The sequence below is a fragment of the Pecten maximus genome, chromosome 4, assembly GCF_902652985.1.
Source record: "Pecten maximus chromosome 4, xPecMax1.1, whole genome shotgun sequence".
Classification (NCBI taxonomy): domain Eukaryota; kingdom Metazoa; phylum Mollusca; class Bivalvia; order Pectinida; family Pectinidae; genus Pecten; species Pecten maximus.
This window is the reverse complement of record NC_047018.1, coordinates 151,471-171,111: the sequence shown is the minus strand read 5'-3', so window position 1 is coordinate 171,111 and position 19,641 is coordinate 151,471. Positions and strand designations below refer to the sequence as shown.

Below are 19,641 nucleotides of genomic sequence, written 5' to 3'. Positions count from 1 at the left end.
TGGAATTCAAGTATTGCAGTTAGTCAATTATCAATAATTCTTTCCACAATAAGAAACTAGAACATCTATGACCAATAAAATGACCTTTCTTAAATTTTCTGTCTCAATAAAAGCAAGGAATAGAAAAATTCATAAAATATTAAAGCATAAGATAAATAATGTTGTCAGCAGAAAAATACTGGTGAATTTAAATTCTGACTCGTGAGTGGGTAAATAAACATTGATTGAAACAGCATCATTTATGGACAATGCTGTACATGTACATTGTTAAGAGTGAGGTATCATGATCTTTCTGGTGCAAGATTTAGGGATTTACCAATGTTTTTGCTGGAAAATCTCATCAAAATTCTCAGAATGTGCTTTAACATTCCCCTATCGATGAAACGGCAACTATAGGTTTCCTCTCCATCAGTCTTGTACGTAGATGTACATAACGCCTTTGTCAGTGCTCTAGCAGCTTCTTTCCTCCAAGCATTTTGACCAAACTTCTCATTAAAGACTTATTGATAACAAATAAGCATGAACTGCTTGGTCAATATAATAAAGTTTTAAGCAATCAACTCAAAATTCACGAAATCTTCAGCAATTTTTCCAAAAACAACCAAAAAACCTCCACAAAATAGTTTGTCTGTATACATTAACCCTTACCCAACATGTATCTAAAGCAATGTGCACCACTGTAAAGATATTTGTAAATATTGATGCATTGCAAAACAATGGAATTATCACATATCGCAAAATCACTAATTCTCAAAATTAACCTAAATTTGTCATTTTTACGCCCAAAACCACTTTGACAGAAAATTGAGATTATAATACATCCGATACACAAGTATGAAAGAGTTCTTTCCAATTGGGGTATAAACTAATTATATTATATAAAATTTAGAGATTAGAGAAGCAATAAAGATATATTTCAACTTAAAACCTATGAAGGTTTTTAACCTAAAATTACAGCAATAAATTAACATTGGTTTGATCTCTAGGCTGTGTTGTATTGTCAATACTACAATGCATGGATCTATATTCCAGGTTTGGTTGAAATGACATTGATACTTTCTGAGAAACTGAGATAAACACAAAATCCAGAAACTGAGCTAATCTCAAAACTTTTGAAGTCCATATTCCCAAAATTCCTAAATTCCAGAGTCACTGGACCGTAATTTCTGGATATTTTGTAAATGAATTAAGATTTCACTATGGAATTTAACGATATATCAGGTTTTTTAGCAATGAATATAAACACAAAATTTCAAAGTGAAATGAGGACAACACTGCCGTTGTCGCCAGAAATGTAACACCATAGTCTAGCTTCGCAATACTGGCAAGACAATTAAATTAAAACAGTCAGATGAATCTGCTTTAAGTTCAGATGAAGATACAACAATGAATTTTCAACTAATAATTTGTTTAACTTTATTAGTCTCCTATTTTAGGGAGACTATGATGAGCTTTAATATTTTGGTATTCATGGTCATATTAACATATGTGTGTTTTTATTTGAATTTATAGTTACCTTTTAGGGCTCCAACAGTAGAAACAAATACTAGCAGGATGCACACCTATAAAGTAAAATTAACTATAAGCAAATACAAAACATTGAAATTATCTTGGTTGGATATACTGATATGATAATACTGTTTACATAATTCCCCTTTGTTAATGCATGCATGTGGGGACCCTTAATTTCCCTCCCCCCACAAGAAAACCAATATCACAAATGATTGCACCTTGGACATAATTGTTGCATTTGATTGGTTAAAATCTGGTCGTATGGTGATACCATATGAGATATAGAGAGTCAGTAAGATTTCTTAGGGAGAAATAATGGCACCCTTTTCTGTCACCTCAAAATGAAAACAAAACAAGTCTAAAGTATGCATTCCAAAATATCACTGAATAAACGCTTTCCCTATAAGTTTATGTAAAGAATCCTCCTGAAACAGTTAAAAACATAAGAGTTGCCTTCCCTACAATGGTTTAAAATAGTTGACCTCTTGTTTGACAGATATGACACAATTTAGGCAGACATTCATAAACAAAAGCCTAGAGGGCCTGTATCGCTCACCTGGTTGAATTTGATCAAATGTCGAAATATGTTCATATGTTCAATTAATTAATAGCTTTATTTGTTGATGTCAAACAATGCCATATATGGTTATGAGGAAGGGATCTCAACTGCTTCAAAGATAAAACCCAGAAATGAAGTCCAGACTCCTTAGGGGCCCCAAGACCCCCAGGATTGTTTTTAGAACATTGGGCTCCGGGATTGTTTTCAGAACATGATTGTGGGATTGTTTTCAGAACATGATTATGTTTAAAGAAACTAATATGTCCCTTTATCTCTTGATGCCCAGAAATGCTATATAGTTAAAGGGTGAGGATCTAAACCATTTCAAAGAGAGATCTCCTCTTTAGCTCTATCGGTTGAGCGTAATTCTGGTATTTTAAGCCAGAGGCCGTGAGTTTGAGTGAAGGCAGTGATTTAAATTTAAGTAATCATGCGTTCTGTTACAATATTTGATATCAATTGCATTGCCATAATTAGGCCAGGGGTTCTCAGGGGTGTTTCTTGTCTTTTACAGATAAGTCCCTAGCTATCAAAAATATTTTGCTCACCTGTGTCTTTTCCCACACACCCTCCCCGGTTAAAAGATAGGGCATACTTTTAATAGCTATAACTGCATGCTTGTATTTGTGTCTAGGTGTTTATTTGGTGTACAGTTTATGCATATAGTTATTATTTTACTAATGTGTATTTAATTTCACTTGTGTTGAATTTTGAGCTCCCTTTATTTAATGAAACAGTTTTGGCTGTTTGTTCATCATAATATTCTGCATAAAAGTGGTCACAAATATTTAGGGGTTACAATGCTCATAAAGACATTCACGTTCAGTGTTAACAGAGACATAATTCTAAGTGAGGTAATTGCATTGCATCCCAATCATATTTTTAATACAGGGTCCATGCCTATTATCGTGGCAAATATATATTACTGTGACATAAAATGGTGTGGGATATTGAAAGTTGAGTATTAATCCATATCTGACCAGAAGCTTTTGTTTTTATTTGAATGAATATATATGTAAAAGTAGGTACTAGGTACACACTGTAGGTACTAGGTACACACTGTAGGTACTAGGTAAACACTGTATGTACTAGCTACACACTGTAGGTACTAGGTACACACTGTAGGTACTAGGTACACACTGTAGGTACTAGCTAAACACTGTAGGTACTAGGTACACACTGTAGGTACTAGGTACACACTTTAGGTACTAGGTACACACTGTAGGTACTAGCTAAACACTGTAGGTACTAGGTACACACTGTAGGTACTAGGTACACACTGTAGGTACTAGCTACACACTGTAGGTACTAGGTAAACACTGTAGGTACTAGCTACACACTGTAGGTACTAGGTAAACACTGTAGGTACTAGGTAAACACTGTAGGTACTAGGTAAACACTGTAGGTACTAGCTACACACTGTAGGTACTAGGTAAACACTGTAGGTACTAGGTACACACTGTAGGTACTAGGTAAACACTGTAGGTACTAGCTACACACTGTAGGTACTAGGTAAAAACTGTAGGTACTAGGTAAACACTGTAGGTACTAGGTAAACACTGTAGGTACTAGGTACACACTGTAGGTACTAGCTACACACTGTAGGTACTAGGTAAACAATGTAGGTACTAGGTAAACACTGTAGGTACTAGGTAAACACTGTAGGTACTAGGTATACACTGTAGGTACTAGGTACACACTGTAGGTACTAGCTACACACTGTAGGTACTAGGTAAACACTGTAGGTACTAGGTAAACACTGTAGGTACTAGGTACACACTGTAGGTACTAGGTAAACACTGTAGGTACTAGGTACACACTGTAGGTACTAGGTACACACTGTAGGTACTAGGTAAACACTGTAGGTACTAGGTACACACTGTAGGTACTAGCTACACACTGTAGGTACTAGGTAAACACTGTAGGTACTAGGTACACACTTTAGGTACTAGGTACACACTGTAGGTACTAGCTAAACACTGTAGGTACTAGGTACACACTTTAGGTACTAGGTACACACTGTAGGTACTAGCTAAACACTGTAGGTACTAGGTACACACTGTAGGTACTAGCTTCACACTGTAGGTACTAGGTAAACACTGTAGGTACTAGCTACACACTGTAGGTACTAGGTAAACACTGTAGGTACTAGGTAAACACTGTAGGTACTAGCTACACACTGTAGGTACTAGGTAAACACTGTAGGTACTAGCTACACACTGTAGGTACTAGGTAAACACTGTAGGTACTAGCTACACACTGTAGGTACTAGGTAAAAACTGTAGGTACTAGGTAAACACTGTAGGTACTAGGTAAACACTGTAGGTACTAGGTACACACTGTAGGTACTAGGTACACACTGTAGGTACTAGCTACACACTGTAGGTACTAGGTAAACACTGTAGGTACTAGGTAAACACTGTAGGTACTAGGTAAACACTGTAGGTACTAGGTACACACTGTAGGTACTAGCTACACACTGTAGGTACTAGGTAAACACTGTAGGTACTAGGTAAACACTGTAAGTACTAGCTACACACTGTAGGTACTAGCTACACACTGTAGGTACTAGGTAAACACTGTAGGTACTAGGTAAACACTGTAGGTACTAGGTACACACTGTAGGTACTAGGTACACAATGTAGGTACTAGGTACACACTGTAGGTACTAGGTACACAATGTAGGTACTAGCTACACACTGTAGGTACTAGGTAAACACTGTAGGTACTAGGTAAACACTGTAGGTACTAGGTAAACACTGTAGGTACTAGGTACACAATGTAGGTACTAGGTAAACACTGTAGGTACTAGGTAAACACTGTAGGTACTAGGTAAACACTGTAGGTACTAGGTACACACTGTAGGTACTAGGTACACACTGTAGGTACTAGGTACACAATGTAGGTACTAGCTACACACTGTAGGTACTAGCTACACACTGTAGGTATTAGGTAAACACTGTAGGTACTAGGTACACACTGTAGGTACTAGGTAAACACTGTAGGTACTAGGTACACACTGTAGGTACTAGCTACACACTGTAGGTACTAGCTACACACTGTAGGTACTAGCTACACACTGTAGGATGTTTGCCTTGATAGTGAAAGGTCACTAGTTCAAAGTCCGGCATGGGCAAGGTATTTTTCATTACTCCTCGATCCCTGTTACAAATACTTACATGACGCAGAACATCAATCGCTGAAAAAGACACCATGGAAAAGCTCGCAATACTCCGTGTCATTTTATGTCACGGTTATTGTTCGTCATGATAATGGGCAAGGACCCTGTATTTTAAGTATTTAAATGAATTATTACGGACAAACCGTTTGTCATGTTGTCTGATCAGGCAGGGGAGGTTATTCATACATGTCACAGACAAAGATTTACCTGATCCTCCACGGTCACTTGTAACTGTTAATTAGCACCCCGAGTTAAAACATCCACTTTATCGTGGATTAACCTAACAGATAACAAGTTTGTCGGATCATCGGGATCACTTGCTTTCTCAAAGTGAAACTAGACTACCAAACAACCTTATGGAAACAACATTCTCGCTACCACTATAATTATGTCACGACAATATATCAATCAAACATGGGGATACAATGTTAAGTTATTCATATATCAAAATATCATACACGAATCTTTGTGAATGTGGAACACATCATCTGAGCATCCCTGTGCAAGGTGGAAAGGTGTCGTCTGTCATGTGATCAACAATCCATTCGGAAATTCAGTGCACATGTAAATCCAGAGAAATCCGAATAAACGAGAGCGTAAACATTATGTAATCAATATTTACCAATATCATAAAAATACGAGAATCCTATTAAATCAGAAGTTTAAGATACATAGTCGTGGTTTATTATTTGTTCGATAACATTTGAATGTACACGCATATTTATATGTATTAAAATTCCGGAAGTATTTATCCATTCTGACTTTTAGTGGAACACCTTTCCTGGATGTTTACTTCCTTGTTCACTGTTATAGGCCTAGTGGTTTTGTATCGAAAATCCACCAACTTAAGATATTTTGGTTGTTAATGAACTGTGTCAGTCAAACAGACCGAAAAAGAGGACACATATGCTGAACTTTCGACTCAGAGGTAAGTCATTTTTGTCGATCCGAAAAAAATTATATCATTGAGAATAAATGTATCAAAAGTTCATATCTTGAGTGACAGGGAAGTGAATTCATCATTGGGTACCCCTCATCATTGACGCTCATACACAATACATATACGTTGTAATTAATATTACAACTTTTATACATCAATCGTCATACACATATAGATATGTTAATTCTGTAGATTTGTTTGTAATATTGATAGTATACCGCATGGTAAAGTTGTGGTATCTGCTTGTGAACATTCATATCTTCCTGGTCTAGATTATTTTTATTAGCATTATACAACACATGCACTTTGCACATATTGTAAAGTAAATTGAAAGTATATGTATGGTCATATTTAATGGAATACTTACGCAAGATTTCAAGCCAAGTTGTAAAATGTTTCTCTTCGTGCTGGAGGCCTGATCCTAATAATATATATTGTAGCCTTTAATACATGTATATTTGAAGCATATATAGAAAATGAAAAGAACCCTACTTTTTTCAGGAAGTCCATTAAGATTAGACAGAGTAACCGCTTTTGCATCTGAAAAGGACACATTTTTAAAATACTTAAAACACTTCAATTAAGCTATATGGATTTACCAATTAAGTAATAAGTGGGTACATATATGTATATATGGTAGAAAGTACATATATGTATCTGTGATACTTACAGGATTAAGAAATATTGATCAATATCAAAAAATGAATAGAGGAAGATGTGAGGGAATATGAATGAATGTAGGAAATGGACACTAAAAATACAAAGATCGAGATTGACCTTATTAAAAGATAATATATATATTGTCACAGCCTATAACCCTGCAGAGTAGAAAGAGAGGGATACCAAAATGTGTAGATGGAGATGATAAAATATTTAAGAGGGATAATGCAAAGTGTAGGTATATGTAAACATGGAAATATTGGAGTAAATTGGAGCAATACAAAGTGTAGGTAAATTTAGAAATATTGGAGTAATACAAAGTGTAGGTAAATATAGAAATATTGGAGTAATACAAAGTGTAGATATAGAAATATTGGAGTAATACAAAGTGTAGTTTTGGCTAGATATAGATCAAATTGATGACAAATGGACAAATATTTCCAAGATGATTATATAAGTAACCTTTATTGTGGATATAGATCATGAGACAGATATTTTGATGTTTAAATATAGATTAAATGGATATTAATGTTTCCTTTTCTGTTGATAAGAAGAATGTATGAAGAAACACATAAGTGAGTGAACTTGACTGAAGACAACATGGCCAGCAAGTGGCAGCCCCCAACCCTTCCATCCACTGTGAAATATTTCTACGGTCGGGTCACACGAGAGGAGGCAGAGTGTATTCTCCAAGGACATGGAACAACAGAGGGACTTTACCTCCTTAGGGAGAGCATTGGTGTCCTTGGCAACTTTGCCATCAGTATCTGTCATAATGGCAAGTAAGTTTATTTTCAGCGAATAGGAAGCCCACAAAATTGATTTACATATTCATGATATAGCTGTAGATCAGAGGATAATGAACCACTGGTATATGACCATGATATAGCTGTATATCACAGGATAATGAACCACTTGTCTATGACCATAATATAGCTGTAGATCACAGGATAATGAACCACTTGTCTATGACCATGATATAGCTGTATATCACAGGATAATGAACCACTTGTCTATGACCATGATATACAAATGTAGCTGTATATCACAGGATAATGAACCACTTGTCTATGACCATGATATAGCTGTAAATCACAGGATAATGAACCACTTGTCTATGACCATGATATAGCTGTATATCACAGGATAATGAACCACTTGTCTATGATGATGATATAGATTTAGAAAAGTACAAGAAGGATATTTCTTGGGCTTCACATGGAGGTTGCTGAACATGAAACCGAAATGGTCCACAGGTACCCATCTTTTATTTTGGGAGTTGAAATTTGTTATTGATATATTTCAGAAAGTTTATTTTGATTAGCTTACAGTTATCCTTCCTTACCATTGAAAACAATAACAGTGTAGAGCACATTGTACATGTAATTATTATCTGATTGTAGAGTTTAATTAGCTATCCAGATCCAATCTTATTCCTTGCATGAAACTGCATGTAGTTATACCCTTTGCTTTGCAGCATCCACCATTACGCTATAGAGAAGCAGCATGATGGTCAGTATCGTATTGGTCAAGGTCGTCCATGCATCGGTCCTGTAGAATTGATCCAGCATCACAGTGTTGAAATTGATGGCTTCATCACCATCCCTACACATCCCTGTAACCGGCTCCCAGGCCAGTCCCCCATAGCCTTTCGTGGAATGACCTATGTTGACCTTGAGAATGCCTTATTGACAAAAGCAGAGAAAGAAAAAGTAAACTTTTATCCTGTTCACAATTTAGTTTTTAGTTTCCCAACAAAATATTTTTAATTGTTTTCATAATTAAGCTATGTAAAATTAGATGTAAATTTGTCTTTACAGACTAGCGCAATTAATGTTTTGATGCTAATTGTCCAAAGGTCAAATCAGCTAATGCCGTGGTGTGGTGTCCATCACCTGGCTGACCGGCCACCACTGACATACTTACTGTGTACACGTACAGTGATACATCTGTATATGTACTCTTACTAAAGTGTACAATGGACATACTGAAATGCATCTTAGTGATAATGTCAGGATTCAGTTTGTTTATAATTATCTCTTTATGTATAAAACTTACTCATTGTTTGCTTGCATTATTTCGGATATGAAATTACATTGTATGATTAGAATATATTTCATAAGGATTTACTTCGAATACATTTCAATAATCATAAATTGTTGATATCATTTCAATTTGTGTTCCCTACCTAATATTAAGATGTTTTCATTTTTAAGAAATAATTTTGAATCTTATTGAAATTATTAATAAGTTACTTTTAAACCAGACTGCAAACAAATAAATTATCACTATGATCGAATCTGTATTTCTTTCAGATAAAACCAGAATCCATTTTTGGAGCCCAGCGGCAGCACCTTATATTAAAAGTAGCCATGGACTTACACCAAAAACAGCCATGGTTTCACAATAAAGTTTCACGAGATGAAGCCCTCCAACGTCTAGAAAGGGACCCAGATCGTCAGAATGGAAAGTTTTTGTAAGCTATTGGTCCATAATTAAAGTACTTGATTAAAATAAGATTATCATGTTAGTGGTACTGAACTCTAGTGTTAAAAAAAATCCTCAGGGAACCTACAAACAATGTTCCCTACCAAAGGTCGTATCCATCAGAAAATGTTTTGTCAAAGCATGGATATTAATATCATAATTATCAATGTAAAAGCCAATAGTGATTAAGTTGTTGTAACATTAATAGTTTTCAATCCTATTCAACACCCAGAAACACTGGGATAGAGGTCTGATGTATTCTGTTGACATGTTGTCAGTAATATATATCTGGGTTAGAGGTCTGATGTACTCTGTTGACATGTTGTCAGTAATATATATCTGGGTTAGAGGTCTGATGTATTCTGTTGACATGTTGTCAGTAATATATATCTGGGTTAGAGGTCTGATGTATTATGTTGACATGTTGTCAGTAATATATATCTGGGTTAGAGGTCTGATGTACTCTGTTGACATGTCAGTAATATATATCTGGGTTAGAGGTCTGATGTATTCTGTTGACATGTTGTCAGTAATATATATCTAGGTTAGAGGTCTGATGTATTCTATGACATGTCAGTAATATATATCTGGGTTAGAGGTCTGATGTATTCTGTTGACATGTTGTCAGTAATATATATCTGGGTTAGAGGTCTGATGTATTCTGACATGTCAGTAATATATATCTGGGTTAGAGGTCTGGTGTATTCTGTTGACATGTTGTCAGTAATATATATCTGGGTTAGAGGTCTGATGTATTCTGTTGACATGTTGTCAGTAATATATATCAGGGTTAGAGGTCTGATGTATTCTGTTGACATGTCAGTAATATATATCTGGGTTTGAGGTTTGATGTATTCTGTTGACATGTCAGTAATATATATCTGGGTTAGAGGTCTGATGTATTCTGTTGACATATTGTCAGTAATATATATGTGGGTAAGAGGTCTGATGTGTTCTGTTGACACGTTGTCAGTAATATATATCTGGGTTAGAGATCTGATGTATTCTGTTGACATGTTGTCAGTAATATATATCTGGGTTAGAGGTCTTGTGTATTCTGTTGACAAGTTGTCAGTAATATATATCTGGGTTAGAGGTCTGATGTATTCTGTTGACATGTTGTCAGTAATATATATCTGGGTTAGAGGTCTGGTGTATTCTGTTGACATGTTGTCAGTAATATATATCTGGGTAAGAGGTCTGATGTATTCTGTTGACATGTTGTCAGTTATATATATCTGGGTTAGAGGTTTGATGTATTATGTTGACATGTTGTCAGTAATATATATCTGGGTTAGAGGTCTGATGTATTCTGACATGTCAGTAATATATATCTGGGTTAGAGGTCTGATGTATTATGTTGACATGTTGTCAGTAATATATATCTGGGTTAGAGGTCTGATGTATTCTGTTGACATGTCAGTAATATATATCTGGGTTAGAGGTTTGATGTATTCTGTTGTCATGTTGTCAGTAATATATATCTGGGTTAGAGGTCTGATGTAGTATGTTGACATGTTGTCAGTAATATATATCTGGGTTAGAGGTTTGATGTATTCTGTTGACATGTTGTCAGTAATATATATCTAGGTTAGAGGTCTGATGTATTCTGTTGACATGTTGTCAGTAATATATATGTGGGTTAGAGGTCTGATGTATTCTGTTGACATGTTGTCAGTAATATATATCTGGGTTAGAGGTCTGATGTATTGTGTTGATACGTCAGTAATATATATCTGGGTTAGAGGTCTGATTAATTCTGTTGACATGTTGTCAGTAATATATATCTGGGTTAGAGGTTTGATGTATTCTGTTGACATGTTGTCAGTAATATATATCTGGGATAGAGGTCTGATGTATTATGCTGACATGTCAGTAATATATATCTGGGTTAGAGGTCTGATGTATTCTGTTGACATGTCAGTAATATATATCTGGGTTAGAGGTCTGATGTACTCTGTTGACATGTTGTCAGTAATATATATCTGGGTTAGAGGTTTGATGTATTCTGTTGACATGTTGTCAGTAATATATATCTGGGTTAGAGGTCTGATGTATTCTGTTGACATGTTGTCAGTAATATATATCTGAGTTAGAGGTCTGATGTATTCTGTTGACATGTTGTCAGTAATATATATCTGGGTTAGAGGTCTGATGTATTCTGTTGACATGTTGTCAGTAATATATATCTGGGTTAGAGGTCTGATGTATTCTGTTGACATGTTGTCAGTAATATATATCTGGGTTAGAGGTCTGGTGTATTCTGTTGACATGTTGTCAGTAATATATATCTGGGTTAGAGGTCTGATGTTTTCTGTTGACATGTTGTCAGTAATATATATCTGGGTTAGAGGTCTGATGTATTCTGTTGACATGTTGTCAGTAATATATATCTAGGTTAGAGGTCTGATGTATTATGTTGACATGTCAGTAATATATATCTGGGTTAGAGGTCTAATGTATTCTGTTGACATGTTGTCAGTAATATATATCTAGGTTAGAGGTCTGATGTACTCTGTTGACATGTTGTCAGTAATATATATCTGGGTTAGAGGTCTGATGTATTCTGTTGACATGTTGTCAGTAATATATATCTGGGTTAGAGGTCTGATGTATTCTGTTGACACATTGTCAGTAATATATATCTGGGTTAGAGGTTTGATGTATTCTGTTGACATGTTGTCAGTAATATATATCTGGGTTAGAGGTCTGATGTATTCTGTTGACATGTCAGTAATATATATCTGGGTTAGAGGTCTGATGTATTCTGTTGACATGTTGTCAGTAATATATATCTGGGTTAGAGGTTTGATGTATTCTGTTGACATGTTGTCAGTAATATATATCTGGGTTAGAGGTTTGATGTATTCTGTTGACATGTTGTCAGTAATATATATCTGGGTTAGAGGTCTGATGTAGTATGTTGACATGTTGTCAGTAATATATATCTGGGTTAGAGGTTTGATGTATTATGTTGACATGTTGTCAGTAATATATATCTGGGTTAGAGGTCTGATGTATTCTGTTGACATGTTGTCAGTAATATATATCTGGGTTAGAGGTCTGATGTACTCTGTTGACATGTTGTCAGTAATATATATCTGGGTTAGAGGTCTGATGTATTCTGTTGACATGTTGTCAGTAATATATATCTGGGTTAGAGGTCTGATGTATTCTGTTGACATGTTGTCAGTAATATATATCTGGGTTAGAGGTCTGATGTATTCTGTTGACATGTCAGTAATATATATCTGGGTTAGAGGTCTGATGTATTCTGTTGACATGTTGTCAGTAATATATATCTGGGTTAGAGGTCTGATGTATTCTGTTGACATGTTGTCAGTAATATATATCTGGGTTAGAGGTCTGATGTATTCTGTTGACATGTTGTCAGTAATATATATCTGGGTTAGAGGTCTGATGTATTCTGTTGACATGTTGTCAGTAATATATATCTGGGTTAGAGGTCTGATGTATTCTGTTGACATGTTGTCAGTAATATATATCTGGGTTAGAGGTTTGATGTATTCTGTTGACATGTTGTCAGTAATATATATCTGGGTTAGAGGTCTGATGTATTCTGTTGACATGTTGTCAGTAATATATATCTGGGTTAGAGGTCTGATGTATTCTGTTGACATGTTGTCAGTAATATATATCTGGGTTAGAGGTCTGATGTATTCTGTTGACATGTTGTCAGTAATATATATCTGGGTTAGAGGTCTGATGTATTCTGTTGACATGTTGTCAGTAATATATATCTGGGTTAGAGGTCTGATGTATTCTGTTGACATGTTGTCAGTAATATATATCTGGGTTAGAGGTCTGATGTATTCTGTTGACATGTTGTCAGTAATATATATCTGGGTTAGAGGTCTGATGTATTCTGTTGACATGTTGTCAGTAATATATATCTGGGTTAGAGGTCTGATGTATTCTGTTGACATGTTGTCAGTAATATATATCTGGGTTAGAGGTCTGATGTATTCTGTTGACATGTTGTCAGTAATATATATCTGGGTTAGAGGTCTGATGTATTCTGTTGACATGTTGTCAGTAATATATATCTGGGTTAGAGGTCTGATGTATTCTGTTGACATGTTGTCAGTAATATATCTGGGTTAGAGGTCTGATGTATTCTGTTGACATGTTGTCAGTAATATATATCTGGGTTAGAGGTCTGATGTATTCTGTTGACATGTTGTCAGTAATATATATCTGGGTTAGAGGTCTGATGTATTCTGTTGACATGTTGTCAGTAATATATATCTGGGTTAGAGGTCTGATGTATTCTGTTGACATGTTGTCAGTAATATATATGTGGGTTAGAGGTCTGATGTATTCTGTTGACATGTTGTCAGTAATATATATCTGGGTTAGAGGTCTGATGTATTCTGTTGACATGTTGTCAGTAATATATATCTGGGTTAGAGGTCTGATGTATTCTGTTGACATGTTGTCAGTAATATATATCTGGGTTAGAGGTCTGATGTATTCTGTTGACATGTTGTCAGTAATATATATCTGGGTTAGAGGTCTGATGTATTCTGTTGACATGTTGTCAGTAATATATATCTGGGTTAGAGGTCTGATGTATTCTGTTGACATGTTGTCAGTAATATATATCTGGGTTAGAGGTCTGATGTATTCTGTTGACATGTTGTCAGTAATATATATCTGGGTTAGAGGTCTGATGTATTCTGTTGACATGTTGTCAGTAATATATATCTGGGTTAGAGGTCTGATGTATTCTGTTGACATGTTGTCAGTAATATATATCTGGGTTAGAGGTCTGATGTATTCTGTTGACATGTTGTCAGTAATATATATCTGGGTTAGAGGTCTGATGTATTCTGTTGACATGTTGTCAGTAATATATATCTGGGTTAGAGGTCTGATGTATTCTGTTGACATGTTGTCAGTAATATATATCTGGGTTAGAGGTCTGATGTATTCTGTTGACATGTTGTCAGTAATATATATCTGGGTTAGAGGTCTGATGTATTCTGTTGACATGTTGTCAGTAATATATATCTGGGTTAGAGGTCTGATGTATTCTGTTGACATGTTGTCAGTAATATATATCTGGGTTAGAGGTCTGATGTATTCTGTTGACATGTTGTCAGTAATATATATCTGGGTTAGAGGTCTGATGTATTCTGTTGACATGTTGTCAGTAATATATATCTGGGTTAGAGGTCTGATGTATTCTGTTGACATGTTGTCAGTAATATATATCTGGGTTAGAGGTCTGATGTATTCTGTTGACATGTTGTCAGTAATATATATCTGGGTTAGAGGTCTGATGTATTCTGTTGACATGTTGTCAGTAATATATATCTGGGTTAGAGGTCTGATGTATTCTGTTGACATGTTGTCAGTAATATATATCTGGGTTAGAGGTCTGATGTATTCTGTTGACATGTTGTCAGTAATATATATCTGGGTTAGAGGTCTGATGTATTCTGTTGACATGTTGTCAGTAATATATATCTGGGTTAGAGGTCTGATGTATTCTGTTGACATGTTGTCAGTAATATATATCTGAGTTAGAGGTCTGATGTATTCTGTTGACATGTCAGTAATATATATCTGGGTTAGAGGTCTGATGTATTCTGTTGACATGTTGTCAGTAATATATATCTAGGGTTAGAGGTCTGATGTATTATGTTGACATGTGTCAGTAATATATATCTGGGTTAGAGGTCTAATGTATTCTGTTGACATGTTGTCAGTAATATATATCTAGGGTTAGAGGTCTGATGTACTCTGTTGACATGTTGTCAGTAATATATATCTGGGTTAGAGGTCTGATGTATTCTGTTGACATGTTGTCAGTAATATATATCTGGGTTAGAGGTCTGATGTATTCTGTTGACATGTCAGTAATATATATCTGGGTTAGAGGTCTGATGTATTCTGTTGACATGTCAGTAATATATATCTGGGTTAGAGGTTTGATGTATTCTGTTGACATGTTGTCAGTAATATATATCTGGGTTAGAGGTCTGATGTATTCTGTTGACATGTCAGTAATATATATCTGGGTTAGAGGTCTGATGTATTCTGTTGACATGTTGTCAGTAATATATATCTGGGTTAGAGGTTGATGTATTCTGTTGACATGTTGTCAGTAATATATATCTGGGTTAGAGGTCTTGATGTATTCTGTTGACATGTTGTCAGTAATATATATCTGGGTTAGAGGTCTGATGTATTCTGTTGACATGTTGTCAGTAATATATATCTGGGTTAGAGGTTTGATGTATTATGTTGACATGTTGTCAGTAATATATATCTGGGTTAGAGGTCTGATGTATTCTGTTGACATGTTGTCAGTAATATATATCTGGGTTAGAGGTCTGATGTATTCTGTTGACATGTTGTCAGTAATATATATCTGGGTTAGAGGTCTGATGTATTCTGTTGACATGTTGTCAGTAATATATATCTGGGTTAGAGGTCTGATGTATTCTGTTGACATTGTCAGTAATATATATCTGGGTTAGAGGTCTGATGTATTCTGTTGACATGTTGTCAGTAATATATATCTGGGTTAGAGGTCTGATGTATTCTGTTGACATGTTGTCAGTAATATATATCTGGGTTAGAGGTCTGATGTATTATGTTGACATGTCAGTAATATATATCTGGGTTAGAGGTCTGATGTATTCTGTTGACATGTCAGTAATATATATCTGGGTTAGAGGTCTGATGTACTCTGTTGACATGTTGTCAGTAATATATATCTGGGTTAGAGGTCTGATGTATTCTGTTGACATGTTGTCAGTAATATATATCTGGGTTAGAGGTCTGATGTATTCTGTTGACATGTTGTCAGTAATATATATCTGGGTTAGAGGTTTGATGTATTCTGTTGGCATGTTGGCAGTAATATATATCTGGGTTAGAGGTCTGATGTATTCTGTTGACATGTTGTTAGTAATATATATCTGGGTTAGAGGTCTGATGTTTTCTGTTGACATGTTGTCAGTAATATATATGTGGGTTAGAGGTCTGATGTATTCTGTTGACATGTTGTCAGTAATATATATCTAGGTTAGAGGTCTGATGTATTATGTTGACATGTCAGTAATATATATCTGGGTTAGAGGTCTAATGTATTCTGTTGACATGTTGTCAGTAATATATATCTGGGTTAGAGGTCTGATGTACTCTGTTGACATGTTGTCAGTAATATATATCTGGGTTAGAGGTCTGATGTATTCTGTTGACATGTTGTCAGTAATATATATCTGGGTTAGAGGTCTGATGTATTCTGTTGACATGTTGTCAGTAATATATATCTGGGTTAGAGGTCTGATGTATTCTGTTGACACATTGTCAGTAATATATATCTGGGTTAGAGGTTTGATGTATTCTGTTGACATGTTGTCAGTAATATATATCTGGGTTAGAGGTCTGATGTATTCTGTTGACATGTTGTCAGTAATATATATCTGGGTTAGAGGTCTGATGTATTCTGTTGACATGTTGTCAGTAATATATATCTGGGTTAGAGGTCTGATGTATTCTGTTGACATGTTGTCAGTAATATATATCTGGGTTAGAGGTTTGATGTATTCTGTTGACATGTTGTCAGTAATATATATCTGGGTTAGAGGTCTGATGTAGTCTGTTGACATGTTGTCAGTAATATATATCTGGGTTAGAGGTCTGATGTATTATGTTGACATGTTGTCAGTAATATATATCTGGGTTAGAGGTCTGATGTATTCTGTTGACATGTTGTCAGTAATATATATCTGGGTTAGAGGTCTGATGTACTCTGTTGACATGTTGTCAGTAATATATATCTGGGTTAGAGGTCTGATGTATTCTGTTGACATGTTGTCAGTAATATATATCTAGGTTAGAGGTCTGATGTATTCTGTTGACATGTTGTCAGTAATATATATCTGGGTTAGAGGTCTGATGTATTCTGTTGACACGTCAGTAATATATATCTGGGTTAGAGGTCTGATGTATTCTGTTGACATGTTGTCAGTAATATATATCTGGGTTAGAGGTCTGATGTATTCTGTTGACATGTTGTCAGTAATATATATCTGGGTTAGAGGTCTGATGTATTCTGTTGACATGTCAGTAATATATATCTGGGTTAGAGGTCTGATGTATTCTGTTGACATGTTGTCAGTAATATATATCTGGGTTAGAGGTCTGATGTACTCTGTTGACATGTTGTCAGTAATATATATCTGGGTTAGAGGTCTGATGTATTCTGTTGACATGTTGTCAGTAATATATATCTGGGTTAGAGGTCTGATGTATTCTGTTGACATGTTGTCAGTAATATATATCTGGGTTAGAGGTTTGATGTATTCTGTTGGACATGTTGTCAGTAATATATATCTGGGTTAGAGGTCTGATGTATTCTGTTGACATGTTGTCAGTAATATATATCTGGGTTAGAGGTCTGATGTATTCTGTTGACATGTTGTCAGTAATATATATCTGGGTTAGAGGTCTGATGTATTCTGTTGACATGTTGTCAGTAATATATATCTAGGTTAGAGGTCTGATATATTCTGTTGACATGTGTCAGTAATATATATCTGGGTTAGAGGTCTAATGTATTCTGTTGACATGTTGTCAGTAATATATATCTGGGTTAGAGGTCTGATGTATTCTGTTGACATGTTGTCAGTAATATATATCTGGGTAGAGGTCTGATGTATTCTGTTGACATGTTGTCAGTAATATATATCTGGGTTAGAGGTCTGATGTATTCTGTTGACATGTTGTCAGTAATATATATCTGGGTTAGAGGTCTGATGTATTCTGTTGACATGTTGTCAGTAATATATATCTGGGTTAGAGGTCTGATGTATTCTGTTGACATTGTCAGTAAATATATCTGGGTTAGAGGTCTGATGTATTCTGTTGACATATTGTCAGTAATATATATCTGGGATAGAGGTCTGATGTATTCTGTTGACATATTGTCAGTAATATATATCTGGGTTAGAGGTCTGATGTATTCTGTTGACATGTTGTCAGTAATATATATCTGGGTTAGAGGTCTTGTGTATTCTGTTGACATGTTGTCAGTAATATATATCTGGGTTAGAGGTCTGATGTATTCTGTTGACATGTTGTCAGTAATATATATCTGGGTTAGAGGTCTGATGTATTCTGTTGACATGTTGTCAGTAATATATATCTGGGTTAGAGGTCTGATGTATTCTGTTGACATGTTGTCAGTAATATATATCTGGGTTAGAGGTCTGATGTATTCTGTTGACATGTTGTCAGTAATATATATCTGGGTTAGAGGTCTGATGTACTCTGTTGACATGTTGTCAGTAATATATATGTGGGTTAGAGGTCTGATGTATTCTGTTGACATGTTGTCAGTAATATATATCTGGGTTAGAGGTATGATGTACTCTGTTGACATGTCAGTAATATATATCTGGGATAGAGGTCTGATGTACTCTGTTGACATGTTGTCAGTAATATATATCTGGGTTAGAGGTCTGATGTATTCTGTTGACATGTTGTCAGTAATATATATCTGGGTTAGAGGTTTGATGTATTCTGTTGACATGTCAGTAATATATATCTGGGTTAGAGGTCTGATGTATTCTGTTGACATGTTGTCAGTAATATATATCTGGGTTAGAGGTCTGGTGTATTCTGTTGACATGTTGTCAGTAATATATATCTAGGTTAGAGGTCTGATGTATTCTGTTGACATGTTGTCAGTAACATATATCTGGGTTAGAGGTCTGATGTATTCTGACATGTCAGTAATATATATCTGGGTTAGATGTCTGATGTATTCTGTTGACATGTTGTCAGTAATATATATCTGGGTTAGAGGTCTGATGTACTCTGTTGACATGTTGTCAGTAATATATATCTGGGTTAGAGGTCTGATGTATTCTGTTGACATGTTGTCAGTAATATATATCTAGGTTAGAGGTCTGATGTATTATGTTGACATGTCAGTAATATATATCTGGGTTAGAGGTCTAATGCATTCTGTTGACATGTTGTCAGTAATATATATCTAGGTTAGAGGTCTGATGTATTCTGTTGACATGTTGTCAGTAATATATATCTGGGTTAGAGGTCTGATGTATTCTGTTGTCATGTTGTCAGTAATATATATCTGGGTTAGAGGTCTGATGTATTCTGTTGACATGTTGTCAGTAATATATATCTGGGTTAGAGGTCTTATGTATTCTGACATGTCAGTAATATATATCTGGGTTAGAGGTCTGATGTATTATGTTGACATGTTGTCAGTAATATATATCTGGGTTAGAGGTCTGA

At 35.3% G+C, this 19,641-nt stretch overlaps 2 protein-coding genes across 4 annotated transcripts in view; one reads left to right on the top strand and one right to left on the bottom strand.

Moving 5' to 3' along the window:
* The window catches only part of LOC117324894 (alpha-N-acetylglucosaminidase-like), a 38,227-nt gene extending 32,432 nt beyond the window's left edge, over positions 1-5,795 (bottom strand). Inside the window, exons 1-2 of the mRNA XM_033880723.1 lie at positions 5,711-5,795; positions 1,517-1,562 (exon numbers count right to left, since the gene is read on the bottom strand). Coding sequence (XP_033736614.1) covers positions 1,517-1,562; positions 5,711-5,740 — 76 coding nt within the window. The 5' untranslated portion in view covers positions 5,741-5,795. The remainder of the gene's footprint in view (positions 1-1,516; positions 1,563-5,710) is intronic.
* Positions 5,796-6,010: 215 nt separating this feature from the next.
* LOC117324893 (tyrosine-protein kinase SYK-like) overlaps positions 6,011-19,641 on the top strand; it is a 54,915-nt gene continuing 41,284 nt past the window's right edge. For 2 of the 3 annotated variants that reach the window (XR_004532078.1, XM_033880721.1), the window contains exons 1-4: positions 6,011-6,180; positions 7,404-7,634; positions 8,330-8,564; positions 9,168-9,328. Coding sequence is in view for 2 of the 3 variants with exons in the window: in XM_033880721.1 (XP_033736612.1) it covers positions 7,453-7,634; positions 8,330-8,564; positions 9,168-9,328 (578 nt within the window). In the remaining variant the exon portion in view is untranslated. The remainder of the gene's footprint in view (positions 6,181-7,403; positions 7,635-8,329; positions 8,565-9,167; positions 9,329-19,641) is intronic. The other variant, XM_033880722.1, reaches the window with a different exon arrangement.